The 25,910-nt window shown below is 49.0% G+C and overlaps 1 protein-coding gene across 12 annotated transcripts in view; it reads right to left on the bottom strand.

The window, feature by feature from the left end:
• PPFIA1 (PTPRF interacting protein alpha 1) overlaps window positions 1-25,269 on the bottom strand; it is a 90,076-nt gene extending 64,807 nt beyond the window's left edge. For 3 of the 12 annotated variants that reach the window (XM_081260484.1, XM_081260480.1, XM_081260481.1), the window contains exons 1-2: window positions 25,082-25,268; window positions 24,136-24,399 (exon numbers count right to left, since the gene is read on the bottom strand). In XM_081260484.1, coding sequence (XP_081116610.1) covers window positions 24,136-24,399 — 264 coding nt within the window. In that variant the 5' untranslated portion in view covers window positions 25,082-25,268. Of the gene's footprint in view, window positions 1-24,135; window positions 24,400-25,081 lie in introns of those variants that run through there. The other 9 variants (XM_081260479.1, XM_081260487.1, XM_081260485.1 and 6 more) reach the window with 7 other exon arrangements.
• Between the last annotated feature and the right edge of the window lie 641 nt (window positions 25,270-25,910).

Below are 25,910 nucleotides of genomic sequence, written 5' to 3'. Positions count from 1 at the left end.
CTCTTAGGCCTAAGCACTCACTCCCAGGAGGTAGAAACATCTGCCTGGTGCCTTCGACTATAGCTGTGCCCGAACACTGATGATGCATGTCACTCTGAGCCAGTCTCCTTTTGTTTATTTTATATTGCAATTAGGGCACCGTATTGGTTTTCTAAAATCATGTGTTTGGGTAGGCTTCTTAAATGAACGTCATTTCATGATAACAAAGAACACATTTTAAAATACTATAAAATGAGGCCCTGGATTCTCTAAGGGGTATACCTAGAGAAAGAGAGCTGTTGGCTCAAAGGGTTGGGTACTTTGAATTGTCAATGTGCCTAACGATATAAATTACACTGCACTAAATGAATATTAGTTTTACTGTTTTCATCATTTCCCCAAACATTTTTAATTTATGGTACAAGAGTTTTTAAATTTTTATTTTGAAAGGTCAGCATTTCCCCATGGATGATTAAAATGGTTTTCCACCAGGTCAGCCTCAAGGCCATTTTGACAGCCCTGCAGTACTGTGCCTTATTACTTTTTTTTTTTTTTTTTGGTACACAGGCTTGAAATCAGGGGCACTTAACCACTGAGCCACATCCCCAGGCTTTTTAATTTTTTTATTTTGAGACAAGGTCTCACTAGGTTGCTTAGGCCCCCACTAACTTGCTAGGCTGGCTTCAAACCCACGATCCTCCTGTCCCAGCCTCCTGAGCCATTGGGATTACAGGCATGTGTGACCACACCAGGATTGCCTTATTACTTTTTAAACATAAAATTTATTTGTTATTTCATTCAAATGTCCACACAATTTCTCTCCATTTAAAATTTTTGCCTTTTTAAATCTTCCTGTGGCAAAAAGGGAGATTTATTATCTTATCATACAACAGTAAAAATAACCATAAACCTATGAATGGTTAGCTTGATATTACAACTACTTTTATTTAAACATCACATATATAATACCTAAGTCCACATACAAAACAATTTTGAATAAGAAGCAATTCTCTTACTTTCTTATGAAAACAACTACCAAAAAAGCTTTTTGGAGCCGGGTGTGGTGGCACACGCCTGTAATCCCAGTGGGTCGGGAGGCTAAGACAGGAAGATCGAGAGTTCAAAGCCACCCTCTCAGCAATGGTGAGGCGCTAAGCAACTAAGTGCTCTAAGCAACCCTGTCTCTCAATAAAAACTACAAAATAGGGCTGAGGATGTGGCTCAGTGATCGAGTACCCCTGAGTGCATTCCCCCACACCAAAAAAGAAAAAAAACCCACTTTTTGGCCACTTTAATATGTACATTTAGAAATGCGGCTTGAAGGGGAGGGGATGGGGTAGGAGTGGGGGTGGGAAAGAGGGTGGAATGAGGCAAACATTATTACCCTGCGTACGTGTATGCCTGCATGAATGGTGACTCTGCATCATGTACAACCAGAGATGAAAAGCCATGCTCCATTTGTGTAAAATAAATAAATAAATGCGGGACACGGCTTGAGCGGTCACACTGACTCAGACTCTGCCTTGAATGCTGAGCAAGAAAAACAGGCAGGCTGGTCGGCAGACGGAGCCCTCTGTCCCAGTAGCGTACTAACTCACTGTGTGCGTCACCCTGTGTGGGGGCAGGGGTGCTGGGGACAGAGCCCAGGGGCCCTGGCGTGCCAGGCAAGCGCCTACTTCATGCATTTCAAACACCTCCGAGAAATCCGTACACTGTTTTCTCCTCTTTGCTGTGTCAACAGCACCTTTTGGTGAGCCATCTGGGCATCCTGTGACACCATCGCTGGTACCATCACCACATCCTCACCTTGAAAGGGAACCATCTGCTCTACCTGCAGGACACCAGGCCTCAACACTGCTGCCATGTCCTACCTGGTGGCTGTGTCTTGTGATGCTGGCAGCAGGGGACACTCGCAGCATGCAGCAAGGCATGGGAACTCAGGAGGTGCCAGCACCTTCAGCTCCTCATATCTGGGGGCTGAGCCACCCAGAGGGCGGAGCAGGCCTTCAGGTAGGCACCCTGCTCTGGTGGAATGAGGCCGTGCTGGCCGCCCCACTCCCCACACCATTCCCACACAGCGCATCTCTCCAGCAGCCTCCTCTAACCCAACCTGGAGGCGGTGCTGGGCCCCCCAAGGTGAGGACTCAGTCCCACAATACTGCCCCACCCTCAGGCAGGTGCCAACTATTGCTCCAGGTTGTGGCCTATGCCTCTACTAAACAGCTATGAATCAGGTTCCCACGCCTCATCCATGGATCGGATCCATTTGCTGAGTGGCTCTCAGAGCTCAGGAAAGGCTCACATTTGCCCATTCATCATCAAGGACAACATCAAGGGACACATGAAGTCAGAAGAGTGCAAGGCAGGGTGCCTGGGAAGGGGTACTGAGCTGGCCTCTCTCATGTCCAGCGGTCTGGAAGCTCCTCCAAGACTGTCTTTTAGAGTTTAATGGAGGTTTCATTATGTGGGTGTCACAATTCAGCCTATGACCCCTTTCCCTCCCTGGAGTCTGGGAGCTAGGACTGAAACTCTCAACCTTCTAATTCTGCCCTGGAATTTTTGGTGACCATCCCTTCCTCAACCTATCTAGGGACCCTCAGCCACCAGTCAACTCATAGAAAAGACACTCTGGCCACTCTGGAGAGTTTTAGGAGGATTCGGGGAGCTGTAGGCCAGGGCAGAGTCCCTAATATATATATACATATATGGGTGGACAGTAGGGCAGTACTAGGAATAGAACTCATGGATTGCTCTAGCACTGAGCAACATCCCTATTCGCAGTCCGATTGAATTTTTTTTTCTTTTCTTTCTTTTTTTTGAGGCAAGGTCTCACTAAGTTGTCCAAGCTGGCCTTGAACTTGCAATCCTCCTGCCTCAGCCTCCCAAGTCACTAAGATTACAGGTGTGCACCACTTGCCAGCTTATATCACAATATCACACTGGCACCACTCAGGAACTGCCTTACAGTTTACAGGTTAGTAAAGCTCTAGAAAAAAGTCTTCGGGTATACACAGGATTTCTCTAATTCAGTTCCAGCTTCAGTTTTCTTTTCTTTTCTTTTCTTCTTTCCCCATTTTGGTACCCAGATGTGCTCTACCACTGAGCTACATCCCCAGCCCACTTTTTTTTTTTTAAAGAGAGAGAGAGAGAGAGAGAGAGAGAGAGAGAGAGAGAGAGAGAGAGGGGAGAGAGAGAGAATTTTTAATATTTATTTTTTAGTTCTCGGCGGACACAACATCTTTGTTGGTATGTGGTGCTGAGGATCGAACCTGGGCCACACGCATGCCAGGCGAGCGCGCTACTGCTTGAGCCACATCCCCAGCCCCCCAGCCCACTTTTTATTTTGAGATGGGGTCTCCCTAAGTTGCCAACTTCTCAAATTTGAGATTGTTTGTACTACCCAGCCTCCAGAGTAGCTGGGATTACAGGTGTGCACCACTGTACCCAGCTCAGTTTGCACTTTTCAGATCTGCAAAGGAAGCCACAATCATCTTTTCTGCAAATGATTAAGCAACCTGCAAAATATTAGGTCAGAAATGCCCAGCTGTAGTATAGTCTGACCCATCTCAAGGCTGTGCCCAGAAGAGGTTCTGAAGACATGACTTGGCACCTGTGCACTTCATGAGTGCCTGCTGACAGAATCACATGACCACGTGTCCCCGGCAGGGGCCACTGAAGACAGCACCCAACACACAACAGGGTCTCCCCCATCATATCCCACGAGGCTCTAGAGCCACAGTGCAGCCCCCCCCACCCCCACCCCTGGGTCTCAAATAACTGGTGGAGGCTGCTGGACAGTCCTCAACAAGCCGGGAAGACCAGGACTGAAAACTCAAGCCTTAGCATACAAGGCGAGGGGGACTGGGTGGTCACTTTTCTTGTAATCTCTAGTCTGGAAGCATGGAGTCAAGGAAGCTGTCTAACTTGACAAGCAGTTATTCTGGAATGAATCAAAGGTCTAGGCATGAAGCTGTAACTGAAAGGCATGTCAGGGACGTCCTCATGGGCTCCACAGCTTAGAAAACGGAAAGGCCCGGAGCGAGTGGTTCCCAAGCACCTGTGCTCCAGTGACAGCAACTTCCTAATGCTCTGCTGATGCGTCAAAGAAACACAGGCACTCCAGTGTTCAGAGCACACAGCTGAGGCTGAATGGAATAAATATAGCCACCCGCGAAAAGGCGCTTCAGTCTCATGCAGTTTTCATAACAAGAGTGATGCTGCCTGCCTACCCGAAAACAACACAACCGATTGGTGGAAATGATAAAAAGAAAAGGCTTATTGTCAACCAAGGAAGAGTCTGGACACGCCCGCTTCCCTGCCCCACGCTGCCTTCCCCAGCCATCCTCCCACAGAAGGTTCTCAGAGGCCCCTCCAGCCCCTGGTGACTGCACTCCTGTGAGCTCACAGCCCTTGGTCTAAAACCCTCTTCCTCCCACTGCTTCCCGGGCAGCAGCCCCTTCCAGGGAGCTAGCCCTCACCTGCTCCTCCAGCTGAGGTCCTTTCCCCACTGCTGCCCACACCATGACCTCCTGCATGCCAGGTCTCACCTCACAGACTGAGCTCTCACCTCCCCGTCCTCGGGAAGACTCTGGCCCTTCCAGCCAGGAAGACCCCGCCAGGTCCTCTCCAGGCAGACATGAACACTGTCCACGGGAGCCGTAACTGCCAACATTTTATGGCACCCTTCTGAGTTTACTTGGACTCTATGCTCCCTAGGGAAAAGAACTTTTCCATGGCTGTTCAAACTCTGTGCCCTGGCAAAGAACCCAGCCCAGCTCAAGGGTCCCCACAGTGTGTGGGTATAGGAGTCAGGCATATCGCACCACCGGTGGCAGCTAATGCTACTGCACTAGTCTCCTTCAACTTCCATGGTTCTGCAATGCAGTGTGACCCGAGAGCCTTCACCACACACGGCTTTCCACTGTACTTTAACAAGCAAGTCTCTCCGAACGAATCAGTCTATGTACAAAACTCACTGAAGGTCCTTCATTGGGAATTTTCTCTTTGTAGAATGGGGTTCCAGCCTTCCTGCCTCCAGCAGCACGGAAGCACAGCTCTCCAGGCAACGGTAGAGGTCAAGCTGGGGCACTCTGAGGTGTGCAGATGGTGGAAGGAGGCCAGGACACAAAGGACACACGGGTGCGGGGTACAGGTGGTACTGAGAATGCACACCGTGGCTGGTGGCTGGAGGGAGGCGGGGAGGAAGGGGCTGGCCCAGGGGGAAGGTGAGCACCACAAAGGAGGGAGGCACAGCGGGACATCTGCGTGGCGGGATCTGGAAGACACTACAGAATGTGGGGCCAGGCTCAAAAGGAGCTGAAGACAGAGAGGCAGCTACACCATCGACAAGAGGGAAGGAACTGCAGGGTAAGGACCACAGGAGCGAGGCAAGTGTGGCGCTGACTTTAGGGGCCTTCTTAGTCACGCTGCTCTATTCACATGAAGATGACTGCCTGAACATGTGGGCTCTGTTTGCTCTTTTGTGGCGTCGGGACGGAACCCAGGACCTTGCGTGCTAGGCAAACACTCCACCACAGGTACACCCCAGCCCCAGTCCACACACCTCCAAAGAGCAAGTGCTGCTTCTCCCTCAGGTCTCTCCCCAGAGTTTTCTTAATGTGGAGAAAGCCTCCAAGTACATCCAGCAGCAGAGTACACCAGGGAGCCAGGAAGGAGGGCACCAATGGACCGCCACCGTCCCACTCTGGAGTCTAGGGGCCTACCCAGAACCTGTTTATTTAAACAGACTGGCAATAGTAAAATTACCTGTTGAGAGAAGAAAGAACAACAGTAGCTAGACACCTGCCGACACGCTGCCGACAGTTTTCAGAGTGACTTTGACTTAGTGCTGCATGTGTCCACATCTCTTCCTGCAGTGGCACTGCAACACACCCAACAGGCTCTTAGAGATGGACTTCTAACGGAAGCACCATAGGTCGTGTGTCAAGCACAAAACACACGCCTTCTACCAGGAGACACCAAGTGACCCTCACAGTGCCTGTGCTGCCGTCGAGGAGAAGCAGCAGTGCTCAGGCCCCCATGGTGTGCAGCAGGTGCACTGTGGGAAAGCCCGCTCCCCGCAGCATCTGGCGCTCTGCAATCTCCACAAACAGCAGAAATGCTGTGGGGCACGAAGAGAAGCAGCAGGCACCGGTGACACACAAACACACCAAAGTCCAGCAGAAGAGCGCACTTTCCAATCACCTCTCTTTTTTTGCGGAGGGTGTGCCAAGGATTGAACTCAGGGGCACTCAACCACTGAACCACATCTCCATCCCTAATTTGTATTTCATTAGAGACAGGGTCTCACTGAGTTGCTTAGGGACTCGGTAAATCACTAAGGCTGGCTTTGAACTTGTGATCCTCCTGCCTCGGCCTCCTGAGCCGCTGGGATTACAGGTGTGCACCACCGTGCCCGGCCTCCAGTCACCTCTTAATTCATCACTAAACACATCTGGAACAAGCATTTCTAAGTTTTGCACAAGAAAATAACCCTGGAACATACATACTTCCAATTTTAAACCTTTATGTTAAGGGCCTTTCTACCTCTTACTGACTGTGAGGCACCCAAAAGACTCACACACATTTCTTGTTTTGACATTTCTCCTACTCTTCTCCTCGAGATGGGCCAAAGATCAACAGAACGTTGATGGACGAAAGGAAATCCAGGGCGGGAGTTGTGGCTCAATGGTGGAGCTCTTGCCTAGCCCATGTGAGGCCCTGGGCTCAATCCTCAGCACCACATAAAAATAAATAAAATAAAGGTATTGTGACCAACAACAACTAAAAATAAATATTTTTTAAAAAGAAAGAAGAAAGGAAATCCAAACAGCTAATAGGGTTTCTAGGGGAGAACTGGCAGGGGGAAGTGATGAGGCCCATCACCGGCAGGAGGCAGCAGTGCTACCCACCAAGGGTAGCACTTGTCCTCCCAGCCTGGCCTGCATCTGCCAATCACCCTCAGCACTGACTGAGGGGTGAAAGTGGCCCCAGCCCACACCAGTTTCGAGATCAAGCAGCTTCCCCAAACCTGCTCAGCATGATGGGGCCATGTGGCCCCCAAGCCTGGCTCTCCCAGCTTCCCAGAGACACTGGGAGCCACTGAAATCCTTCGGAACCTGCTTCCCACAGATCCCACAGGCAGTGTGAAGCGTGCGTGCTGTCCTCACGACTTACACTGTCACAGCCAAGACCTTCGTCCACTCTCAGCAGACAGTATGAATGCACTCCTCAGACACCACCTGAGACTGTGGACCTAGCTCCTGGAGCAGGTGCACCTCAGGCAATTCCATGGTGTTTGCACTTCCCCCCATTGTTCTCCTTTTCTCTTCCACTGGTCATGATTAGCTTTGGAATCATAGGAGAAGCATTCTTCCCCATCCCCACCCTCCATTCCCTAGCTCAAGTGGGGACACTAAAATGGCCACACCTGTGACACATAGGCCCCTTGCAGAGGGCCTCCTGAAGGCAATCTCACACGTCTTCCCCACACGTCTTCCCCACAACTCCTGAGGCAGGTCTCCTGGTGAGAGGTGAGTGGAGGGGGCAACCCAGACTCAGGGCTTTTGCCCGAGGCACACCTTCACAGCTACTCTGCACTAACCAGCCATTCCCCAGACAACACAGAAACCAACACCATAAAGAAAAGTCTTCCAACTGCCCTTCTGACTCTCAGTCCTCCTCATAAACTTCCATTCCTCCTACACTAGGTATGTAGGAACTACACCCTCATTCAAGGGCACCAAATCCCACTGTCAGTAACCAAATGACAAGGACACACCACTCCAGCAAGAACATGCCATAGAGGACAGACCTCAGCACCCGCAGGCTGGATTTCATTCCCAGTGTCCCTCCCATGCCACCTTTGCCAACCTTTTCCAGCCACCAGCCCAGATCTTCTGCAGGAGAATTCTGGAATTCAATGCTGGCCTTTCTGTAACTTGCAGAAAAGAGTGTTCAGGACTCCAGACCATCCCCCAAGCACAAAATCAGAAGCACTGCCCAAGATCACTTAGGTCCTGGGGCTTTTAAATGTCCTCCTAGCACCCTTTCAAGGGCCGGGGTACAGCAGCAGTCCAAGAGGCTCTGGACCAGCTGTGCTGGCTGCTTTAAGACCCCTCAGAGATGGCTAATTCCAAACAGCTTTAAGCGGCAGGGCCTATCCACTCCCTTACTCTGCGAAGTACCCCAGGCCCCAAGAGGTTAACTATGACAAGCCAGAGCCTCGTCTACCTTCCAGCACCAGGCCACAGGCCTCTACACATGGCTCTGCAGTCTGTGCAGGACAACAGCAGGGAACGAGAAAGAGGCTCTGACCATCGCCACAGGCAAACCAGGGTTGGCTGATCTGTCCCATTCCCAAGTGTCACCTCTACTTTCATCTGTTTCTTCTTTGATTTATGTAATGTTGTTATCTTAAACATACTGTCAGGGTTGAAAGTTACGAATTTTAATTTTAGGATGAGCCGAGAGCTGACTGACCAGAAACAAAACCACAGTGATCCACACTTGGTGTGTGGCCAGTGCACAACACACCAAGTCCCCGTATTACGCACTGGGAAAAGGTTTCGGGAAAAGCAAGCAAGAAAGAAAAAGCAGATATTTGGATCAAATCAAGCAGAAGAGCTAGAAACAGAGCTAGACAAGACATCTAAGAACAGGTGCCTGCTAAAGGTTCTGGGCATTAAAGAAACCAACCTCGCACCCTGCAACAGTCCATCATTCCACAGTGCCTCGCCAGGCGCTATGTGCCAGGCACTATGCTCAGGACTGGGGACCCAACAATGCCCGGCCTCGTGGGAAGGTGCCTGCTTAGCCAGAGGCCCCTGTCCCAGGAGCAGAGGAAACTCCTGCCACTGGATGGAGAGGCAGAGAGGCAGCAGGCTGGGAAACAAGGAGCCTCTGCTCTGCGACCAGCACCTGAGGGGTACTGCCGTGCCCAGTGTCACCCCGCAGTTGAGGAACTCGGTAGTGACTCTGCCGGGTTCCAAGAAGACTCCACTACTCAGTACTTGCCAGAGCTGAGTAAGTGCCCAGACCTCTGTCTTGGTGGACGGTACTGATGCGCCCTGTTTTAAGGAGTCCTTCCATGAGGCGTCAATGAGACCACTTCCATAGAGACCTGCAGGCATCAGTGCTGACCTTCACCTCACAATCTCTCCCATCACCCACACACCACGCCCTGGACAGTGCCTGACTGTCCAGCGAACACTTACTTCATGAAAACCAGTAGTTAGCACCCTTCAACCAGTGATGAGAAGACCAAGAGCTCAGAGATGAGGTGAAATGACAGAAGTGACATGGGAAAGCTGGCCCGTGAATCCCGCTGGCTCCCAGTGAAAACTCCACCCAGCCTATCACCAGTGCTCTCCACAGTGACCAGCGGATGGGGATCTTGGGAGGCAAGGGTGGCGGACTGCATCTTAAAGACAGAAAGGATAGAGACGCGGTGGGGGCCGAATGCCTTCAAACAGCATGAAGAATGGAAAGCCAGCTTCCAGCCTCCCTGCAGCGGGAGCCCATGGAGCCAGCGTAACACAGCAGAGCAAAATTCTACACAGGCCTCTTTAACCTCTGGGCGCCAGCTAGACTTCACATTTAGTCACAAACCAAGTCCCTTTTATTTTACAATCCTGGGGACTGAACCCAGGGACGCTTTAGCTCTGAGCTGTCCACAGCCTGTTATAAATTTTATTTTGATTCAGGGTCTCACTAAGTTAAGAGGTGTGCGCCACCACACCCAGCTAGTTTAATGTGCATGATAAGGAATACCACACAGATTTTTCAAATCCATGCTCTGACTACTCTAAACAAGGAAGTCTTGCCACATCTCCATGGGATTCTAGGCTCCAATTGGGCAAAAGCCATTTCTGAGGTGGACAGAGAAAGGGCACTGGCTCCCTATGAGCACCTTCAGGTTTTAAGAAATCAACTGCTCAGAAATACTGACTCATCCCAAGCAGAGCTTCAACTTTTTTATAAGAGTCACCAGTGTCAGAATGCCACTACACTAAATCAGTTTTTTCATTAGTCCTGGCAAAGACTCAGAACTCTGCAGGCAAGAGGGATAATTAGCCCACTAGCAAAGCAGAAAAACTTGGAAACGCAGGATATGCCTCAAGCTCCCAAATTTATTTTTGGAGCAAAATGAAATTTCCTCCTCTGAATAAGAATGAGACTCTGTGAAAAGCAAGAATCTGAACTCTGGGATGGATCTCCCCTGCCAAGACAGCCGCCTTCCACAAGTCCGCAGAACCCAGTGAGTCCTCACTGTTAGCTACAGAGAAAAATCTACACAGTGGAAACATTCTGTCCACATTTCTGAATTAGCATTAGCTGAGAGGGAAGGGGTATTATCACCAGCTGCTCCTGGACAACGCATACAAGCAGGACTACTCCTTTGAAACTGGGACCCACAGTTCCAGTGGGTGCTGGGACAGGGCTGGAAAGAGACTTCTCAGCACACGTATTTACTCAGTTCTGCCTGGTGTGATGTATATTTGAAAAAGAAAAAACTCAGCCAGGCATGATGGCACATGCCTGTAATCCCAGTGGCTTGGGAGGCTGAGACAGAAGGATCACGAGTTCAAAGCCAGCCTCAGTAAAAGTGAGGCGCTAAGCAAGTCAGTGAGACCCAGTCTCTAAATAAAATACAAAATAGGACTGGCGATGTGGCTCAGTGGTTGAGTGTTCCTGAGTTCAATCCTCAGTACCCCCCCAAAAAAATAAAAATAAACATAAACAGAAACAAGCTGGGCTTGGTGGCACATACCTATAGCCCTGGCTACTTGGGAGGCTGAGGCAGAGGACTGCTTAAGCGTGGGCAACACGATGAGACTCAAAAATAAACAGGAACAAACAAACCTAAATATATATACCAAATTGATAATTATTTTATCTATACGGTTTTGTTATATCAAACTGCTTTAAACCCCATTATTCTAACTGTATTTTTAAATGTTTTTTTTTTTTGGTTGTAGTTGGACACAATACCTTTATTTATTTATTTTTATTTATATGTAGTGCTAAGGATAGAATCCACACTGCACACACAGTAGACAAGCACTCGACCTCTGAGCCACAACCACAACCCCTCTAACTGTGTATTCTTTTTTTTTTTTTAAGAGTGAGAGACAGTGAGAGACAGTGAGAGAGAGAGAGAGAATTTTTTAATATTTATTATTTTTTAGTTCTTGGCGGACACAACATCTTTGTTGGTATGTGGTGCTGAGGATCGAACCCGGGCCAGGCGAGCGCGCTACCGCTTGAGCCACATCCCCAGCCCCTAACTGTGTATTCTTAAGATGCATTTATTCTAAGGCCCAAAAGAATTGCTAAGAAATCCAAAAGCTTCATTCAAAAGACTGATTATAAAAACAAGGTATTAAAATGTTGAAACCACTTTACAGACACCATAGGATAAAGAAAATGATGTTAATGTAATTAGAGATCAAGATGGTCAGGATAATAAAAGAAATATATATACAAAATAAAGGACGAAGCAATGCTAACTAAATGAACTCAAGTGAGACATAATCAGGATGGCTCTTCCCGTAAATTACTCCTTCCAGCCTGCCAACAGGAACCTGAAGACGCTGACCCTGGAACAGGATCCTGAAAGGGACCAGGGACATTTTCACATTCGAGGCAGGAACAGCTCAAAGTACCCCAGGTAAGAACTCTTTCCTTAGCAGAAGTCAAGCTTCTGTGTTAAAATCTGAGCTTGTTTGGTTTTTAGTACTGAGGATGGAACCCTGGGCCTTGTGCTTGCTGGGCAAGGGCTCCACCACTGAGTCACACCCCAGCCACATCAGGAGCACTTCTGAGGACCTTTAGACAGGGCAAAACTGGTTCTTCACAAGGGCTGTGCCAGATTACTTCGCAGTAGCTAACAGGAAGAGCTAGAAAGCAGAAAATGGGACGAGGAAGCCTAGCCTAAGAGAGCAATGTGTTGGCACAGAAGCCAGCTGTAAGACATGAGGTACCTATGGCGAAGGCACCACTCTGGTCATCGGGAGAGCTGGCAGAGGCCAGTCCAGGACAAAGTCAGAGAGTTGCAGTACACCACTCCAGGAGACTGGGGTACAGCCTCAGGGAAATGGAGACAAGCACTTTAAGTGGAAAAAGGGCACATTTGCATTTTAGACACCTCCATTTAGAAGCCACCCAAGGACATTGGATGAAGACCCCAGGACACCAGTGCCCAGATCACACCAGGGGTCTCTTGAAGTGATCAGAAAGATGGCAAAGTCCATACCATAGGACCTGGAGACGGGTATGATGGAGTTGGTACAGCTGCCCCCCAAATTCTGGCCTTCCTGACCAGGCAAGAAATAGCACAGGAGCAGGGACAGATCTGAGGGAAACACAGGTCTGGTCATGTTGAATTTAAGGAGTCTAGAGGCTACCCAAACAAGTCCAGTAGTGGGGAGCTAGAGCTATGCAGTAGGGGAGAGTGGGTAGCCACCTGCCCAAATTCTGCCCCCCCCCACACACACACAGATGGTGGCAAGGGTTCCCACCGCTGCATGAGCCCTGCACTTTTCCTGCTCAAACCAAACTGGACAGGCTCTTCCTTTCTTCCACCTCTTTACACAACTACTAAAATATGTGGGCTATGTCACCCTTATTACCTATTGAATATTCAGCACCTCGTTCCTGAAACAAAACAGGCCTCAGTAAAATACTAGAATATGCTTATATGCATAATCACTCACTCACATCACAGAAACATTATGTCTATCACATCAAAATGCTATATGTTGTCAGGCATGGTAGTATACACCTATAATTGCAACCACGCAGGAGGATTACAAATTTAAGGCCAGCCTGGGCAATTTAGCAACATTTTTCTTGTCTCAAAATTAAAAAAAAAAAAAAAAAAAAGAGGATGGGGGCTGAAGACGTAGCTCAGTAATAGAGTATCTCTAGGTTCAATCCCCAGTACCACAAAATAACTGAATTAAATCTTTAAAAAATACCACGCATTTACATGCATGGCACGCAGGAGTGTGTGCAACTCTGTGCTTTGGGTCAGTGGTGCTCAGGGGTCCAGATGTTCGCCCAGAGCACGGCCAGTGCAGCTCAGCTCGCAGGGACACAGCTCTCTCCTAAAGCGGCTTCCAATCCTGTGCCTCCACCCTCAACCACATCCACACAAAACTCGTCCCTTCCCATTGTCCCCAACCTCCCATGAAGCACAAAGGAAGGAAGCCTCCAGGTTTTGGAAAGAAAGCAGACAAGGCCTTGCCCTGGAAGCTGTCTGATCCTACCTCCCCCTGCAAGCTTACCTTCTGTCCAGGTCAAGAACAATGGCTCCATTCCCAGGACCTGAATCAGGTAAGTTCCTCCTTGCCTGCAGCCTACGCCCATACCCTGCTCTTCCTGGCCCCAAGATCTCAACTTGAAAGCGAACCCCTCTGCCTTCTCACAAAATAAAAAATAAGGGGGCTGGGGGAAGCTGGATACAGTGGCACACACCCATAATTCCAGTGACTGAGGCAGGAGGATGGCAAGCTCCAGGCCAGCCTGGGCAACTTTGTTAAGTCTGTTTCAAAACAAAATGAAAAGAGCTGTGGGTGCAGCTTAGTGGCAAGCAACCCCTCAGAACGGCCTGTCACCCACACAGCCAACATCATCCATCCTCCAGCCATCTCCTCCTGTCAGGCTGTCCCAAGTCTGCACACGTCTTGAGACAGGTGTGGGCTGTGAGAGCCCGCTGAGGGCAGGGTCCTCTCTGCCACCACCACTTCTCTGGCAGCCTGTAACAGTCACATGCACACAGGGCTAGACAAAGAATGGACAACTCTGTCTCTCTGCTGACCAGCAGAGGTGCAGGGCCACCACATAAATGATGGCAAGCTGAGTATGTGCAAAAACCAAGGATGTAAACGGCCAGTAGTATTTCAAAAGGTGTACTTAATTATTTCATAAACCCAACACCTTGGCAAGAAGCATGGCATTCTAAGAGGGGTTTTGCCAACTACGTCTTGAAAGCCAGTAGTCAAGCACATTGCAAGGCACCCTCTGACCCACAGTGGTCATCAGTGTCCACCTTCAGGGAAGAGTCAGTAATAGAGTAAGCTACCTTTACCTGATTCTCCCCACATTATTCACTAATCTAGTGTGGCAAGTGACAACAACACTTCAGGATTAAACTATGAAAAAGTGCTGCAGCCAACTCTGAATTGCAGGCATGCTTGAGAAGCGCTCCTGGCTCTTCACACCAGAACTGCTGCCCACATTTGGGGCAGATGAGTCCTCGCTGTGGGAGCACCACTGCGGAGTGCTGGGGAACACCCTTGCCCCAGCTGGGCAGCCCAACACCTCCAAGCACTATCAGCACCTTCCCTGGCCTCCCACTGTGCTTCGCCAGAGCGTCCTCACTCCTGCCGGCTTGTGCAGTGCTTGTTGGGGTCCCCCCCACAGTGCTAGCCCTCGTTTGGGACAGCACCTCTCAGCAGGCTCTGCCTGCTCTTTATTTTTATTCCTTACAGTTGTGAGCTGTGGACTCCTGTCTCAAGGATGAGCAGACGCTGTGAGAGACCCAGATGGGCCCCATCTACAACAGAGCCTGAACAGATCGTCTTTTCTTGTTTTTATATATTGGAATCTCCAAGCGAGAGGTCTTTCTTTAAAAAAAAAAAAAAAAAATCTCATTTGTTACTTTCAATAAGACCATAAAGCCACTGCACTAGACTTCAAGAATAAGATCTACATTTGAAAATACATCTGAGGGCTGGGGCTATGGCTCAGTGGTAGAGCGCTTGCCTAGCATGGGTTCGATCCTCAGCACCGCCTAAAAATTAAAAAAAAAATTTAAAAGGCACTATGTCCTCCTATAACTACAAAAAATAAAAACAATACAGCTGAAACTTCAAATTGAAATTGGAGCAAAACCTAAAAGGAGTAATTTTTTAAGAAAACTCCACAAGTGACTGACTCACAGGAGAGCACAAGGCAACCTGTCTAGGTCCCTAGCTCTTCCTCTGCCACTGACAAGTTGCTGTTGCAGCCCTCTCCTGGGCGGGCAGGGGAACAGGTCGGGACATCCCACACAGGGGACAACCAAGGAGCGGGGGAGCCAAGGACCTGCACCGGGCCCCCTGGTGACAGTCCTTTGATGGGGTAAGTGAGGATTATGATTAGAACTGAACAATGAGTGCCAAGTACGGCTTGGCACTGCTCCCATATGGAATGGCGATGATTGACAGATTTATTGGGACCTTCACAGACAGCTGCAGGTGGAGAACGCGCTGGGTAGCCAGCTGGTGGCGTGTCAACCCACCAAGGAGTAAAAAGCTGAATGCACTTGCTAAGTATGCTGGACAGGCAGCCACAAACCAGAGGGGCGAAGGTAAGCTTCAATCCAAAGCGTATGTTCCCTAGGCAGCCTACTGTGTCCACACCAAAGGGAAGCCTACTGTGGCTGAGTCAACACTCAGGGCATGGGGCAGCACAACAATAAGCTGGGAAGAAAACAGCAGAAAGCCTTAGGAAGCAGTGGCTAAGAGAGCGCGGGATGACCTCAAGGGGCTGAACGACAAAAACTGGAGCACAGGCTGACAGCCAAAGCTAGAGGACTCCAGGGGAAGACAGATGGACAAAAGAACTGGGCTTCAGCACCCCCAGCAGGAGGCCCACGGGGCAATGCCCCAGGGTCTCAGAGATCTGGAGATAATGGGGTGCAGACGGCTGAGGCTGCGGCTCATAGAACCTGAATCCCAGCCTCACAAGGCTCAGTCCCAGCCTGAACTGGGGTCTTCTGTCCCTACTCCAGGGCTTCAGGTGACAGGAGTAAGACAGCATACAAAAAGGTATGTATCAACAAATAGGACTGGGGAAAGAACTAGACACAGGCCCAGCGGTGTACAGAATATCAGAGTTATCAGGTACAAACTATGAATGTTCAAAATTATACGGACAAAAGGAAATGTTTCATTAGAGAACTAAAAGACAAGCACCAAAATTCTAGAACTGAATTTAAAAACTCAACCTAGGGCTAAATTGGACAGACTGGACCCAGCTGAAGAGAGGATCGGCTAGCAGAAAGAAAGGTCACCAAAAATGTGTCTAAACAGAAGTATGAGAAAAGGCTAGACATATGGGAAGGAGCGCAGGAAGCACACTGGACAGGGTAAAAGCCCGGGGCACACAGAGACAAACACCCTCAGACCAGCAGAGCCAAAACGCGAGTAGGAAGTGTCCACAGTCCATGGTCAAAACGTTTCCAGGAAGAAAATGCTGAAAGCCAGGGAGGGAGGCTCTACCTAACTGGGACAACCCCAGGAGCTCGCTCAAGCCCACAAGGACAGCTGGGAGCCAGGATGCGAGCCAGAGCAGGGACACCCAGAGAGGAACTCAAATAACAACGAGGAAAATGCATAAAAAAGAACCCACTCAGGCAACAACAGACGGGACTGAGAAACATGAAGGTCCTCCTTCGGGGGAAGAGGCAGTTCGCAGACGTCACCTGCCAACTGTGAGGAGGCAAGGAACCACCTGACAGTGCCAAAACACATTTAAAGCTCAGCTGCACGCGACATTAAGGTGTGGGAGACTGACTGCAGTGCCTAAGGAGGGAGGAGGGAAGGCGAAGGTAAGCTTCAATCCAGCTCGTACTGTTACCTAGGCAAGAGTGCATGGCACCCCAACCCAACAGGGAAGAGCAGCTGTAAAACACCTGGCGCTTCTACAGGAAGGCGAGGACCAAGACAGGAAACCAGGGGCACGACGGTGACGGTGCCTGTGGCTGTGGGTATCACCACTTATATTTAAGTGGAGCAGACTCTAATTAAAAGACAAAGATCGTCAGAATGACCACGACACCACCCACCCACAGTTCACAGGGGCACACCTTACTTACAAGATCACAGGCAAAAACCCAGAGAAGAAAGCTGATGTGGCAAACGCTGGGCAGTGCCAGGGACAGGGGACTCCTCAGGATGACCATGCTGCCTCTACCAAGGGGATCAAAGTTCTGAGTTTGTACCCAGAACAATCTTAAGACACATAATAATGAAGAGCTAATAGTCAGCTCCACCATCACAGTAATACATCTCTCGGTAACTAAGAGAATGAATACACAAGAAAGTCCAGTGTGACCGTGCTGCCTGTGCGCAGCCACACACGCACTAAACAGCTGCTCCACCTGAAGCTGCACGACAGACACACAGTACACGCCAGGTTTTAAAGAGGTAGCACAAAATGCCTGTGCTTAATGTTGACGACGTGGAAATGACAGGATTTGAAGGCTAAATAAAATATATTATTAAACTTAATCTCACCTATTTCTTTCGGCTTTAATGAGGCCACTGCTCTGAATCACACGACTAGCACAGCTGATCAGGCACAGCAGAGAAGGCTGTGCATCAACACTCACTATTTTCAAGTGCTCAGGAAGCACATAACAGAAGTGACGGGGACTGGCCATTAGGAGAGCCAGTGCATCTCAGGCAGTGAAGGGCTGCAACATGTACTCAGGGATCATGCTAGAAATCAGCAGACCACAAGAACCCCCCACATCACAAGACCAAGTAAGGTACTTCTACAACTTTTTACGAATTAAAAAACTCACCACAGTGAAAATCAGACTCTATTTTGCAAACAAATAGTGAAATTTGACTTATCAAAAACTTGTGGGATGCAGCTGAAATTGTGCTTGAGGGAAACTTACAGTCTTGAATACACACAAAAAAGAAGAAAAGCTGAAATCAGTGGAGTTTCTACTCAAGAAATTAGGAAAAAGAATGGCAAATGAAAAACAAGGTGGAAGGAAGGAAAAGAATACACAATCTGAAAGAGACGATAAACGTGAAATAGAAAAATAAAGCCAACATTGGTTCTCTGGCAGTTTATAAAACTGACGAACTCCTAGCAAGGCCGCTTCAGAGACAAGGTACAAATTGCCAATATCAAGAATTATTAAAAGGGGACGTCACTACAGATCTCGCAGATAATAACGGTACAATAAACCACTTTACACTTATAAAATGGGAAGTCTGGACAAATGGACAAATCTCTGTGGGAAAAATGCCTTGCCTAACAGACATAAGAAGAAATATCAGAAAAATCTGATTGCTACCTATAATTTTTTAAACTAAAAATATATATTATTCAATTAGCATACTTTTATATTTTATTGCTGCCACAAATTGGGTTCTTTAGTAGCTTATTAATTTTGACACACATATATGTATTATTACTCAAGCTAGTTCAAGTAATATTCACTTACAGTATTTTATTCCTATAAAAAATTCCTGAAGTTGGTGATGTGTAAAGAAAAGGTGTTTCCAACAGCGTGGCACTGGTGTGGTTGGGCTCTGGTGTGGGCCTTCTAGCTACATTACAAGGCAGATGGCACCATGGCAAGAGCATGTATGAGACAGGAGGAGAGATTCAGGCCCAGGCATGCTCTTTTTAGAACAGCCCACTTTTATGGAAACTAACCAGAGTCCCAAGGAACTACAGTGCACTTGTCCAAGGCTGATGTCCCCAGTGACCTGGTTTCTTCCCAGTAGGCCCTACCTCTTAAAGGTCCTACCACATCAATTCTACCATACTGGTGACCAAACGTTCAGCACATAAAACTTTTGGGTCACACTTAAACCATAAAATCATAGCAATTGGCCATGACAGAACTTTTCTTCTATAATTATACTATTTTATTTTATGTCAATGATGATATTACATAGTCCATTCCATTTTCTATTTCTGCATAAAATATTACCACCAAATAACAACCTATAGTAATAGACATTATTAATCTCCTGGTTTTGGAAGATCATAAATTCTACTGACCACTCTTACTAGGATAACCCCCTTTTCTACTAATCTAAAGTCAAATGATTAGTAACTTAATCATGAGAAGCAGAATCTCGTCGTATTCACAAGTCAGGAAATTATATGAGATATTCTTACCAGAGAGATTAAATTGGAATTCATCTTCAAATTCTACCTACCACAGATCATCATTTCATTTGAGAAATCAACCTACCTACCTACCCCCCCCCCCACCAGGGACTGAACCCAGGGGCACTTAACCACTGAGACACATCCCATCCCCATTTCCCCACTCCCCCCCCCCTTTTTTTTTTTGAGACAGGGTCTCACTAAGTTGCTCAGAGGCCCAAAGCTACTGAGATTACAGGCATACGCCACCATGCCCTGCTAAATGAGAAAGCTCCTGACTTGTTGGATTTCACATCCTTCATTATGTTGGGAAATAACACACTTATATTCATCCTTTTGGTAAAGGGCTTTTGTCACACAAAAGTATGTTTGTATTTCATTAAATGTATTTTGAGATATTTTGAGATGATGACAATAATTTTTCCTAATTTGACTTTTTGCCATATATGATCACACCCAGTGATACAGTGAAAAGCCCTATAAGTTAAAATGACAAATGTCCTGCATATACGTAGGACTAATGACCTCTACCTATAATATTGATTCTAAAATTTTTCTTTCTCATACGGCTATACCAGCTGGTTCTTCCAAAAATCTGTAGAGAAAAACACCAAGTTCACAGGAAGTCTTCCAAGAAATGTTCCACCTTTTTTTCATGAGACCAGCATAAGCTTGATACAAAACAAGGACTATACAGGAAGCACAATCATCCGTCAGTCTCTTTCATGAGTATAGAGGCAGTAATCCTATATAAGTTCTCACCAAATAAACCCAGCAAAAGAAGACTACAAGCTGGGCACAGTGGCGTGTGCCTGTAACCCCAGCTACCCAAGAGGCTGCAGGAGGACTGAAAATTCAAGGCCAGCCTGGGCAACTAAGCAAGACCCTGTCTCAAAATAAAAAATAAAAAGGGCTAAGGATGTAGCTCAATGGTAAGACATCTCTGGGTATAATCTCTAGTATCAAAAAACAAATAATAAAAAGGGCTAAGGATATAGCTTAGTGGTAGAGTGTCCCTAGGTTCAATCCTCAGTATTGCAAAGCAAAAACAAAAACAGAAACAAGCTAGAGATCATGTTGGAATTGTTCTAGAATTGCACATTTAAAACGTCAAACTGGGTTGGGAGTTCAGTGGCAACGCACTTGCCTGCCAAATAAAAGGCCCTGGGTTCAATCTCCAGCACTGCAAAAACTTTTAAAAAGTTGTATCATCAAATAACAGAAAAAGCACGATTGTTTGAAAAGATGCAGAAAAACAAATGTAAAAAATTCAATAACCACTCATAATTAAAAAAAAACTCTTAGCAAAATAAGAATAAAGAAGAATTTTTATATTTTGATAGAGAATATCTACAAAAACCCTACAATAATGATCACGCTTACAGGTGACATAGTAAAAGCTTTCCCTGATTATTGGGAAGAAGACAAGGACACTATGCTCACCACTTCAACACTACTAAATTTCTCAGCCAGTATAATAAAGAAAAAGAAAAATGGTTATAGCACATGGGGGGGAAAATTGCTAAACATGCAAAGAATCAGTTCTCTCTATAAAAATAATAAATAATTACATAGCTATTATATGTCTGTGGATTACAGGATCAATATTTTAAAAAGATGTCATTTCTCCCCCACTGGTCTGCTGATTAAATGCAGTCCCAATTAAAATCCCAGCACTTTTTTTTTTTTTTTTTTGCAGTGAGATTGCCAAGAAGATTCTAAAATATATCTGAAAATGCAAAGGACCAAGACCAGCTAAGAAAATCCTGAAGAGTAAAGGTGGAGAACTTAAATGACCAACTCTCAAGACCAAGTAAATCTACAGTAGTTTACAGGATGGTACTTGTGCAAATATGACCAAAAAAGTCAATGCAGCAGAGTTCAGAAAGAGATCATACATTCACAGTTACCTGATGAGGTGAAAGAGATGGCACTGTGATGCACTGGGGGAAAGATGGTCTTCTTCATGAATCAAAGCTGTGTCAACCAGACATCCAGAGGTGAAAAAAAATTTTGGCCCGTCTCCCAACACAAACAAAATCAACTTCAGACAGAAGATAAAACAGTGGAGCTTTTACAAGACAACACAGGATAGTATCTTCACAAACCTAGCCTAACTGACTTCTTAAACGGCACAAAGAGCATTAAACATCACTAAAAAAAAAAAAAAAAAAAAAAAAAAAAAAAGATCAACTAAAGCATGTTAAAATTTTAAATTCTGCTTTTCAGAAGATACTACTGAGAGTGAAAAAGCAAACACAAGAGTATAAAACAGTCTGGTGTGTGTTTTGAGATACATAAAGAACTCCTTTAAACAAAATACACAGCTCAGACAACACACGCACTGAACTTACTCCCCTGCAGAGCTCCTGCCCCCTGCACACTCTGCTCACCAGGAAGCAGCAGATCCAGGCAGCGTGAGCTAGACACCCAGACACCTGCAGGACAGCTGACCCACAGGAACACACAACACCCAGTGTGACCAACCTGTGGACAGCTGCCTGCTCACACTGCGAGTGACAGCAAACAGTCACACTGCCACTTTTGGTAGTATATCCCAAGGCTGAGCAAAGCACACACCATCACTCTAAAGTACATTCCCTATATACATGCCACAGAAATTTACCACACCTGCACACAAAACAAGCACGTTCAGGGTGGCATTTATAAAAGCACAACCAAACATGCACAACAGTACAAAGAACAAATCATGGTATATTCATACTCTGACAACAAGCATGCTACGGGAAATGACCAAGTGCATTTCATAATGTTGAGTGAACAAATCAATAAATGAAAATATACATGTCATCTTACTTATAGAAAAACCAAGAATAAAAAGTCAAAATCATTCTGCCAGGTGGGGTGGTGAAGGCCTGTAATCTCAGCAGCTTGGAAGGGTGAGGCAGGAGGATCCCAAGTTTGAGACCAATCTCAGCAATTTAGCAAGGCCCTCAGCAACTTAGCAAGACCCTGTCCCAAAATAAAAAATAAAAAGGGTTGGGGATGTGGCCCAGTGGTGAAGCATCCCTGGGTTCAATCCTCAGTACCAAACAAAAAAAGTCAAGATCCTTTTTAGAATTGGGGGAGGGTCACTGGAATAACAGGAGAGACTTGCAGGAAGCCTGGTGACATCCCACCTCTTAATCTGCCTACTGATCCACAGAGTTAACTTTGTGGAAAGCTCACTGAGATGTACACTCACATCTGTGAATGTTTCTGATGAATGCCCAGGTTTTTTGTTTGGTTGGTTTTTGGTGCCAGGGATTGAATCCAGGGGAGCTTAACCACTGAACTACATCCCCAGCTGTTTTGTTTTTTTTTTTCACTTTGAGACAAGGTCTGGCTACATTGCCTAGGTTGGCTTTGAACTTGCAAACCTCCTGCCTCAGCCCCCACATTTCTGTGGATTATAGCACAGGTGATGTTTTACAGTACACTCTGACTTCCCCATCTGACATGCCAAGAGACACATGCAGTCACTTGACGCATAGACCTAGGTGGTCACTCTATTAGCCACCCAAAGATGAGCCCAATTTCAGGAAATTTACTTCATGGTTCCTGTGCTTCTGAAATGCTGGAATCAGGCGGTGACATCAACTGTTGGCATCATCACATTATCTACCCAGCTCGGCATTTCCAGGTTGCTACAGTGAGCAATCATCTCGCCAGCAGGTGTAGAAATGCCCACAGCCTGAGACTATAAAACTCCTGTCACTTCCCTGCCACGTCCTAGGCACCTATTTTTCCCCAAAAGTACCCTACCAATTACACAAGTATCAGACAAATGCTTCAGTGTGTGCACCTCAGATGACATTAAAACAAACACAAAGCTGCAGGTGGTGCCCACACCTGTGATCCCAGCTGCCGAGGAGACTGAGGCATGGGATCCCAAGTGTGAGCCCCCTCTAAGAATAAAAAGGCCCTGGGGATGTAGCCTAGTGGTAGGGTACTCACGTGGTGTGAGCTCCAGTACTCCCCACCAAAAACTACACTTACAAAAACAAAACAACCAGAAATTTGCAAATAGGGGCAATAAAATCCTGGCCAATACTTTTAGGCCTGCAATAATAAAATCTGATCTAAATAAATTTTTAATTTATAAGATTTTAGTCAGAAAAATCTTAATGATTCTCTAGCCCCACAAAAAGGGAACATATAGCACTCACATCAAATTGTCATTTCTAAAAAGGAAGTTCATTGGCTTATGAATCTTTCAGGAGATTGACTACAGCAAAGAAACACATTAAGGCTAGTAATCATTCATTTGCAGCAGGAGCACCAGCCTATGCCAGCTCGGGTCTACCATATACACCATAAAGGCACCTATTATGAATGAGTAAAATGGCACCCAGGCAGCTCACAAACACCCAAGCAGCCTACTTAACTCCCATGGTGCCACATGCCACACACCTTATATCTCTCCTCAACACTCTCTCCCTTCTCCTATCATTAAATTCTCATTTAACTCTGTAAGAGAAGGCTTTGAAACACCAGCCTGAATGTAACATTCTTAAAGCAACAACCTCAGTTGTCGAAAGCTTTAAAATTCTCACCTGCAAAGGAAAAAAAAAAAATCCTAAGAAATCAACCTCTGGTCTTCTACAAAAACAAAGGTAAGCCAGGCAATGCAAAGTCCTGTGATCCCAGCGACTCGGGGGGCTGAGGACAGAGGAATGTCCCTGCAAAGCCAGGCTCAGGAAATTATATAGCCCTGTCTCAAAACCAAAAAATGAAAAGGGCCAGGGACACAGTCCAGTAGCAAAGCACCCCTGGATTCTGGGTTCAATCCCCAGTGCCAATAAACAAAGCACAAATGTCTGACAAAGGTGGACTGTGAAAACATCTCTGTGAACTCGGTTGTCCATCCAACTTCATTAGAAATTGGAAAAAACCCATGGAAATGCGCACACAGTCCCTCAGGTAGAAGCCACAGAGAGCCACATTCAGGGAGAAAAGGCCCTGACAGGTGGAAGACACCCAGAGCTTGGTTGCTTCATGCCTTTTTTATAAAACTTCCAAGCATTTTTCCAAATCTAGGCGGCTCCCCAAGACAGGAATGAGAGCAATGAGGTATTTGCACATGACTTCGGAGAACACCCGTTTGCCCTCCCTAAGCAGTCTAATCCCTGGGGACTTTGCGTGTGCTTAGGAACACCAGGAACACCACTCCACAGGTCGCAGGAATACTCAGCTACCGCCTTCACCAAGAAGACACCACCAAGGGAGCCGGGCGCTGGGGCCTACCTGGGGCAGTGCGGTACTGAGCTGTCTCTGCAAGGAGTCTCGCTCGTGGCCAACCTCGTGCAGCTTCCCCTGGGTCAGCGCCAGGGTTTCCTGAGTCTCCCTCAGCGTGTCCAGGAGCCGGTCCCTCTCTTCCAGCATGGAGACCATGAGTTGCTCAAAGTGGGAATCCGCGTCTGGCTGCGAGGGGGAGCCGGACCCGTGGCTCCCGCCTCCTCCGGGGGGACCTTCTGCTTCACTGATGGTCGGCATCACCTCGCACATCATCTGGGGACCACAGACCCGAGCAGAGTCACGAAGTGCAGAACAAGGTCCCCACAAGGTGCACCTGCAGGATCCCGGCTGCGCGTCCCGAGTGGCAGCCGCGTTCCCAGCGCGGCCAAGCGGCGCGCACCTGAGCAGCGGCTCCCGCGGCAGCACCCAGCCCCGCGCCGACCAGGCAGGAGGGCCAGCGGGCCGCCCCGGGGTTCTGGGCACTGCCCGTCGCCCCAGGTGCCGGGAGACAGCGCGCCTCCGCCCTCCTGCTCTCGGCGTCCCGGGGAGCGAACCGGCCGCCCAGGCGGTTCCCAGGCGGAGCACGGCCCGGCACCGGCGCTCCCGGGACTCTCGGGCGGACTTCGGTGGCTCCAACGGGCCGGGACTGGCCGAGGGCCGGGAGAGGTGTTCTCCGACGGCCGCGGCGGCCCGACTTACGTAAGCTCCCGGCCACGGAAAGGACCGAGTCCGCCCCGGGAGCCGTGGGTCCGCGGGCCGGGTCGGCGCGGACGGCGCCCCGGGGAAGGCGAGCTGCGAGGGCGCCCGGGCCTCCGGGACGCGCACCTGGCGGGGCCTCCGCGTCCCCGCCGGCCGAAGGTGCGCGCGAGCGGCCACAGGTGCGCGGCCTCGCGTCCCGCCGTCCGCGCTGACACCGGAGCCCGCCCGCCCGCCGCCTCGGTCTCCCGCTCCTCACCTTGCTCGCCGGCGGGCGCGGCCGGGAGGCTCCGCGGCGGGCGCGGGCGGCGGCGCGCTCCGGACGAGCTCGGGGGCCGACGAAGGCGGCCCGCGGCCGGCGTCCGCGCCCCCACGCGCGGCCCGGGCCCGCCGCCCCAGTCACGAAGGCCGGCCCGCGGCCGGACACTGGCGAGCGCAGAGGAGCGGGCCCGGCGGCGCGTCGCCGGCGTCGACGTGCCCGACGTCGGGCGCGTCGGCGCGAGCGTCAGCGCCGCCCCCGGGGGGGGGGGCTCGGAGTACCGCGGCCCGAGTGCGCACGCGCTGCCTCCGCGGGAGAGGGCGGGCTGCGCCTCGCGTGCGCTGATTGGCTGGGCTGGCCCGGAGCCGCGCCCGAAGACCGCGCCCCGGCGGTGGCTGGCGGGGCCGCAGGTGCGAACTCAGGGGGTCGCTGGGATCCTCGCACCGCGGAGCCCGGGCGCTCGGCGCTGTCCCAGGTCTACCCCGGCGGCCGCAGGGTCACGCGGCTCTTAGCCAGCGTCTGCGGGCGTCAGCGCTGAAACAGACTTCGCAAACGTACGTCCACCCCGCTCTCCCGAGCCGTACCGAGAGCCGGTCGGGGCTGCGGTCCGCTGCGCAGAGTCGGGAGCGCGCGGAGCCATCCCTCCGAGCCCAGCCTCCGGCGAACTGTTCCTTCAGGCTCGGACCCACTCACTGAGCGCCGCCTGCGGTACCTCGGGAGGCAGAGATGAGCCGCGCGCGACTTGGAGGCTCCTGGCGGGGTGTGGAGAGGCCGGCTGCGGGGCCCAGGCCCAGCGGCCTCCCCTGCCCGCCGCTCCTTTTCCCCTGCT

This window comes from Spermophilus citellus (genome assembly GCF_964194105.1).
Source record: "Spermophilus citellus genome assembly, chromosome: 2".
Lineage (NCBI taxonomy): Eukaryota > Metazoa > Chordata > Mammalia > Rodentia > Sciuridae > Spermophilus > Spermophilus citellus.
This window is presented reverse-complemented; position numbering and strand designations above follow the sequence as displayed.